The 7,896-nt window shown below is 39.4% G+C and overlaps 1 protein-coding gene across 1 annotated transcript in view; it reads left to right on the top strand.

Moving 5' to 3' along the window:
* The window catches only part of Plrg1 (pleiotropic regulator 1), a 15,728-nt gene extending 10,575 nt beyond the window's left edge, over window positions 1-5,153 (top strand). Inside the window, exons 9-15 of the mRNA XM_013029793.1 lie at window positions 767-916; window positions 1,010-1,111; window positions 1,573-1,675; window positions 2,406-2,514; window positions 3,323-3,462; window positions 3,842-4,035; window positions 4,886-5,153. Coding sequence (XP_012885247.1) covers window positions 767-916; window positions 1,010-1,111; window positions 1,573-1,675; window positions 2,406-2,514; window positions 3,323-3,462; window positions 3,842-4,035; window positions 4,886-4,945 — 858 coding nt within the window. The 3' untranslated portion in view covers window positions 4,946-5,153. The remainder of the gene's footprint in view (window positions 1-766; window positions 917-1,009; window positions 1,112-1,572; window positions 1,676-2,405; window positions 2,515-3,322; window positions 3,463-3,841; window positions 4,036-4,885) is intronic.
* The last annotated feature ends 2,743 nt before the right edge of the window (window positions 5,154-7,896 follow it).

Here is a 7,896-nt window from a genome sequence, read left to right as displayed (position 1 = left end):
AACCCAGGGCCTCATGCATGCAAGGCAAGCACTCTACCACTGAGCCACCTTCCCAGCCCCGTGAATTTAAATTTTTATTATCAGTAATGGCCTTTCATTATTAGCAATATTGACTCTGTGATGTATCGCAAATTATTTTCTATTTAAGCATTCCTTTTTATTAGTTCCCCCCACTTTTATTTTGTCTAGAGTTATTGTTGACATTTTGCACTTATAATTTTTTTTTCTGGTGCTAGGATTGGAATTTAGGGACACATTTGTGCTATGCATATATATGCTCCAACCCTTTTATTCTGGTTATTTTTGAGATAAGGGGTCTCCTTTTGCTTGGGTCTGCCTGGACCACAACTCTCCTATATATGCTTCCCTTTGAAGCTAGGGTGCAGAGTGCTTGCCATTACATCTAGCTTTTCTGTAGAGATGGAAGGTCTCATGATATTTTTGCCTGGGCTGGCCTGGAAGCATGAGCCTCCTCCCAAGCCCAGGCTCCTGCACAGCTGGGATAACAGTTGTGTACCACTGCATCCAGCAGTTGGCGTTGAGGTGTGGTCTTGCAAACTTTTTGCCCAGGTTGGCCTCAAACTATTAATCTTCCCCGTCTCAACATCCCAAGTAGCTGAGATAACAGACATTAACCACTACAGCAGGCCTGTTTTTTTGTTTTTGTTTTTGTTTTTTTTTAAAAAAAAACTTAATTTTCATACCAAGATTATAAAATTTTGCTCTGTGGTGACCAGCAAAAATAATAAATACTCTTCGTTTGTAGATCTGGGACTTGGCTAGTGGCAAACTGAAGCTGTCATTGACTGGGCACATCAGCACAGTGCGGGGTGTGATAGTGAGCACCCGGAGCCCTTATCTCTTCTCTTGTGGAGAAGACAAGCAAGTCAAATGCTGGGACCTTGAATATAATAAGGTAAGCTTGGATTGGAGGCCCAAAGACAGTACGAGCGAGCCACTGTTTGTCTTTCTAATTTTCAAGGCTATAACTTTCCTGATTCATCTCCAGGTTATCCGGCACTACCACGGGCACCTGAGTGCAGTGTATGGCTTAGATTTGCACCCGACAATTGACGTGCTGGTCACCTGTAGTCGAGACTCAACGGCTCGGGTAGGCCGAACAGGGCTGTGCGTATCGTGTTGTATCTTGTTGTGCACGTATTTGGTGTATTCAAGTCTTACACTGTTTGCTAGAGTACTGAGAATAGTTGCTTGAGTTAGAATTATCCTACTCCCTCAGCCTCTTGACATGTAGTCTTTCCCACCTAAGCTTCGGTTCCACGTGCTCTGCATTGTGGCAGTCTCATGTTCCAGTGTGTCACAGCAGCTGTCCACAAGCTCTGGTATTCAGCAGTCCCATAATAGTCACTAGACTTGCATCACCCGGACCTTTTTGCTTATTTTGGTTTTGACAGCTGTCTCCTGTCGATATTCTCTGTAGTGCCAAGGTCATTAGCTTTCATTTATGCCCTTTCTTCACTCTGTTCAGACACAGTTGTTTAGTAAATTTCCAGTTACTTGCCTGAGATAGGAATATGTTCTTTTTGACAATATGTCTGTCGTATTTTTTAGATTTGGGATGTGAGAACAAAAGCCAGTGTACACACATTATCTGGTCATACCAATGCAGTGGCTACAGTGAGGTGTCAGGCTGCAGAACCCCAAATTATTACTGGTATGGTTCATACATTATCGTTTGTACCCCATTCATATCAGGATGCATTGTAGTTGTACATAGACTTTCTGTATTCACTTTAACTTGGCTTGGTATTGTGTTCATAGTGTTTCCTGTACTCTGACATATTTCAGTCATGGCCATTTGAAGTTAATTGTTGTAAGATTTCATCTCATCATACTACCCATACTTTTTACATGTCATAGAATACGTCAATCATGGTATCTTGTAATGCCTGGCTAAAAAACTTTTGTCAGATGCAATTAAGTATAATTATTAATCTGGAAAATTAAAGTTAGGAGACAAAATATTCTGAGATCAGTAACTTTTTGAACGGATAAGAATGTTATCTTTAAAAAAAATGGATCCTAAAGACTACAAAATCATTTGGTCCATTAACTTAAAAATCAGGCACTTTTCTTTTCCTCTCCACTTGGGAATAAAATCATGTATTTGTTATGTTATTCACGTTAATACTAGCTGTTCATTTAACAATGACTTAAACATTTTATCAGATTCTTAAAATCTGAATTTTTAAATGCTTTTAAGCATTGTACTCTTTGGAACTTTAAGGAAAATAAGGGAGGTGATAGGCCTCCCTCTGTTTACTATATATGTATGGTATCTAGAATGCTTCATATTTTATTGCATCTAATTTATACACTCTTTTTTCCTGGCCTGCCTTTGTGCTTTGTGTGTGTGTGTGTGTGTTTCTGTATTTTCATTACAGGAAGCCATGATACCACAATACGATTGTGGGATCTGGTAGCTGGCAAGACAAGAGTGACATTAACAAACCATAAGAAATCAGTGAGGGCTGTGGTTTTACACCCACGACAGTAAGTTTTGCTGTTCTCATCTTCCTTCATGTCTTAGCACTGTATTGGAGCACTAGCATTAGCTATTGTCATTTTTATTTCTTTAATTTTCCGTATGCTACTGTTTCATGTTATGGCCAGCGTAATATTACAAAGCCTTCTAGGCAGTGACAAATAATGCTCACGAAGACTTGATTGAAGTCATGGTCAAAAGCTGCATGTTAAGATAGAAGGTAACAGGACTGGGTGGGATTTTTATGTCATAGAGTACAGTATCCTGTGATGTCTGAGACATGCATAGAGTGGTTCTTAGGGGATGTTAATATATGTAGGGAGGAAAGACGTAAAAATAGCATTGTAGTGAAGGCTTTTAGAAAAGCGGGGCATAGCTTCCCAGCCTATTGTTTATCAGATCAGATCCTACCTGACACATTCTTCTTTCTTTCCTCCTCCCTCTTGCTTTTCCTCTTCCTTTGTCCCTAGCGTAGTTTCCTCCTCCTTCCTTTTCCCAGTCTTCTTCACTCCCCTCTCCCTTTTTTTCCCTTCTTCCCTTTATCTTCTCCTTTCTCTCCTTTTCTCCAAAATTGTTGCCTACTCATTTGCCATTTATGTCAGATTTGTCATTTTGCATCTTGATGGTTTTTAACTCAGTGTGAAACATTGGGAAAATGAGTAGAAGTTCAAAGTCTGATTTCGTTTGGAACAAACATGTTGGTGTTAGGCTTTGCTGAAACAACATCAGTGATGACACGTGGCAAATACAACTTTAAGCTCTACAGAACTCACCTTTTATTTGACTTAAACCATTATTATTTCTTATTTATTTCAGTTACACATTTGCATCTGGTTCTCCAGATAATATAAAGCAGTGGAAATTCCCTGATGGAAGTTTTATCCAAAATCTTTCTGGTCATAATGCCATTATTAACACATTGACTGTAAATTCTGATGGAGTGCTTGTATCTGGAGGTAAAATGAGATTTTTATGATAAATGTGTTTATTTTTCTGTTTGTTTCTGTTAGTAAATAAGCCGACGTTTGTAAAGTTTCTAAGCTGTCACCCATGACTACATGAATAGGTCACACTGCTGAGACACGTTCTTCCATACCAACAACACATATAGCGGCATAGTTTATATTTTAGCCTTCTTGGTTCCCATGTGATAAATCTAATTTAGAGAATTGCCCAGTTTGGTTGGAGGTTCTGAACTGAGTGTTAAGTTTGAGTGCCTGTGTCTTCGTGTCTGTACTTGTTACTGATACAGTGTTTAAGCTAATGGTCAGGCCTACACGGGTGTCAAGCTGTCCTGTGGAAGGCCTAACATGTGTCCACTTCTTTCCCTTTAAGCTGACAATGGCACTATGCATCTTTGGGATTGGAGAACAGGCTACAATTTCCAGAGAGTCCATGCAGCTGTGCAGCCTGGCTCATTGGACAGTGAATCAGGAATATTTGCTTGTGCTTTTGACCAATCAGAAAGTCGATTACTGACAGCAGAAGCAGATAAAACCATTAAAGTGTACAGAGAAGATGAAACAGCGGTAAGTTCTCTGATTTCACAAGTACTTTAAGGTAAAATATCAGCCTTGCCAATATGGAAAGGATCTTCTCATTTAATTACAAGAAATAAAGTACTCCTTTCCTATTTGGTAGTACTGAGATTGGTAATTCAGGGCCTTGTGCTTGCCAGGCAGGCTGTCCACCACTTGAGCCATGCCTCCAGTCCTTTTTACTCTGCTTAATGTTAAAATAGGGTCTCACATTTATGCCTGAGACAGTATTTGTCATCTTTTTTGTTGTTGTTGGTCATGGGGCCTGAACTCTGGGCCTGGGCACTGTACCTCAGCTCTTCAGCTCAAGGCTAACATTCTACCACTAGAGCCACAGCGCCACTTCCGGCTTTTTCTGCTTATGTGGTGCTGAGGAATCAAACCCAGGGCCTCATGCATGCAAGGCAAGCGCTCTACCACTGAGCCACCTTCCCAGCCCCAGTATTTGTCATTTTGAACAGTGTCTTTCTCTAGGTTTCTATATTGGTCTCAGTGATGCCAGCGAACTTTTAGCTTTTATTTTATTCTCACTTTCCTTATTGTAGTTATTGGGAAAATGGTGCAGTGCAACAACAAAGAATAAATTTCTATGCAAATTAGTTCTAGAATTGCACTTAAGTACTATCATAATATCTAAGCAGAAATTGTATTTTGCATGATAAACTGTAAAGTGAACTTGGAATGAACCCATGCAGCTTTTGTTAGGCTTGGATGTCATGATCTGTCCGCTGTCTGAACATTATTAGACCTGATAAGTAATATAATTTAGGATTGATACTTGGTTAAAATGGAAGCCAACTAATATGAAACAGGCTAATTCATTTCGCTTTTCTGTTTTCAGACGGAAGAAACCCATCCAGTCAACTGGAAACCAGAGATTATCAAGCGAAAGAGATTTTAGTGTGACAAGATTATACAGGATGGTTCCTTTTTCTTTTTTTTTAAGCTTGGCATTGATGAGAATATCCAGTCATTTTGTGTTGTGGCTAGGAATATGAAACTGAAGCTCAACTTGCTAGAATTGTGGCTGCTTTTTGTTGTACAATAAACTGTCCCTGCCCCCACTGTGTTTTTATTTCTGAAATAAACGATTTGTAACCTTAGTAAGATGTGGATTTCACGTATGCAGGTTTATTGAACACGTGTGTGTGTGTGTGTGTGTATGTGTGTGTGTGTGTGTCTGAGGGCTTGAGCTCAGAGCCTGTACTCTCGCTCAGCTTTCTTACTGTTAGTCCCCTTATCACTTGAGCCACACCTCCAGTCTGGCGTTTTGTTGGTTAATTGGAGATGTAATGGCAAGGACTTTTCTACCTGTACTGCCTTCAAACTGTGATCCTCTAGATCTGAGCCTCCTGAATAGGCAGGATTTACAGATGAGCTACAGGCGCTAGCGTGAACATAACTATTCTAAAGACAATATTTTGACACTTATTGGAAAACATGTATAAGGCTGCAAAGGTGGCTCAGTGGTAGAGTGCTTGCCTTGCATGCATGAGACCCTGGGTTCCTCAGTACTACATAAGCAGAAAAATCCAGAAGTGTCACTGTGGCTCAAGTAATGGAGCGTGAGTCTTGAGCTGAAGAGCTGAGGGACAGTGCCCAGGCCCAGAGTTCAGGCCCCATGACTGAAAGGAAAAAAAAGGACAAAACTGATTACTATATACCATATGAGAGTAAGACATTTTTAAGAGGAACATGTTTTTACCCCTGTTGATACATCTTTACAAACATATATGATGGATGTATGGAGATTAAAAGATTGAAGTTGTAATTTCACAGTGCATGTTCTGTGCAGTTCGGCACTAGCCACTGTTCAGAAGAGGAGGAGTTAACTCCAGGCTGTGAAGATATGCTGTAACAGAGTAGCTGCCATCTGGGGGAAGACTTCACAGTGCCCAAGGGACATGAGCTAGCCTGCACATGGAAGAGGGCAGAGAAGGAAAAAGCTGTTCTTTGATCCCCATGTTCAAGTGACACCAGGGCCTTGCATGTGACGGGCCAGTGGTGTCCCCCTGCGCTCTAGCCCCCAGCCTCTCCAGTTCCTTCAGGTGAGGCATAAAGTGAGGGACAACAGACATAGAAATGCAGTGCTGTGTTCTCAAGGAAAACTGCTTGAGTAGTGGGAGGGAGCAAGGCTGGCTTGTGGGGAAAGCTCTTTGAGTTTCAAGACTTTGTTCTTCAAGTAGTAGAATGTCCATAAATGGATAATTGATAAATGAGGGATAAATACTGGAGATGCCATTGGAGTACTACAGCATGAGCTGCAGTTTCGTGTGATTTTATAGAAAATGGTTTCAAACACCTGTCTCCTGGAAAAAGGGAATTTTGCAATCCAGCCCTTGAGATCCTGATCCCCCCTCCATCGAGATTTGTCACACTTCAGTATACTCCCAAAACCAATTTAAAGGTGTGTCCAAATGAAAAGATTGCATTGTTTTGCATAAATGTCTCATCTTGCATGCTGTGGTGGAGTATAATGGTTACAGCCTTTAGTTTTTTCCCAGTGTTTTACTGAAAATAATTGAACATTTACAATACTAAAATCGTTTGTAGGAAACTAGTAAGAACAACCTGGCAAAATGGGATAATATGTATAGTCCTTCAATGTATTTCTTTGTATTCATAAAAGTGAAGAATAGCCAGATTTGTTTTTAGGGCAAGTTGTTCAATTTTTGCTTATGTAAATAAGAGTTGTACAAGCATTTTGTAAAATAATGGGCACTAAAACATGATAGAGAAGTAACACCAAATTGTTAACTGTGGCTTTGTGAGGGAGTAGAATAGTAGAAGAATTTTCATGGTTTCTGCTTTATATATTTTGATTACATTTTAATTTTCTATGAGCGTGCATTTCATAAACAAATGGAAAAGAAATCACTTGCACCTGAAAGATTCTAATATGCCTTATACGAGAAGAAAATCAGAAGACGATTGTCTCCAATCCTCAAAAGCCAAGGAGAAATTACTGGTATAAGCTCCTATGGATAGTCTATTCTAGATATTAGATGGAAATGGATTCAGATGGCATGTGGGCTTGTGTCACTGGCTTCTTTCCTTTTCATAACGTTTCAACATCTGTATTCCAGTGTGTTTAAAAACTGCCTTCCTTTTAAATTGACTGGATTCTGTTGTATGGATAGACATTCTTCTGTTCATTCATCGATGAATATTTGAAATAAAATTTCTACACTAAAAAGCAAACATTTGTTGGAGTGCATTTAGAAGGAAGATGTTTTAAGGCTTTGAATTTATTAAGCAAGTCAAATTTCTGCCGATAGACATTTTAGCCTTTGAACACAAGACAGGGATACTTGCCAGACAAAAAATTAGAACTTAGAAAAATTGTAAAATAAGTATACAATTTCTAGAAAATCGGCAGAAACGGTGTTATATAATAATGTAAAATGAATATTACATCAAAATAGCATTTGTGAAATACAAAGAACTAGGAAATGATCACATATCCTCAACATTTTGCAACTAATGTTATAAACAGCATATGGATCAATTTTGCTTTTCTAAAATAAATTAGAATGCCTATGTCATTTAGTGATGCTACTAAAAAAACAAACACTTGGTATATGCTCGGCACTATTCCAAGTGATTTCATATGTATTAACATAATAATTAAAGCCAGAAAAATTGTCTACATAGTTTGCAGGGCTTCAGAGCAAAAGGAAAATGCAGGGCCTGCTGTTTACAAATAGGGAGGAAAGTGCCATTAAGAATAGATACTGCCAGGCGCCGGTGGCTCACGCCTGTAATCCTAGCTACTCTGGAGGCTGAGATCTGAGGATTGTGGTTTAAAGTCAGCCCGGGCAGGAAAGTCTGTGAAACTCTTATGCTCAATAA

The sequence above is a fragment of the Dipodomys ordii genome, unplaced genomic scaffold (assembly GCF_000151885.1).
Source record: "Dipodomys ordii isolate 6190 unplaced genomic scaffold, Dord_2.0 Scaffold122, whole genome shotgun sequence".
Lineage (NCBI taxonomy): Eukaryota > Metazoa > Chordata > Mammalia > Rodentia > Heteromyidae > Dipodomys > Dipodomys ordii.
Note: the sequence above shows the minus strand (reverse complement) of the source record. Positions and strands in the feature narration are given on the sequence as shown.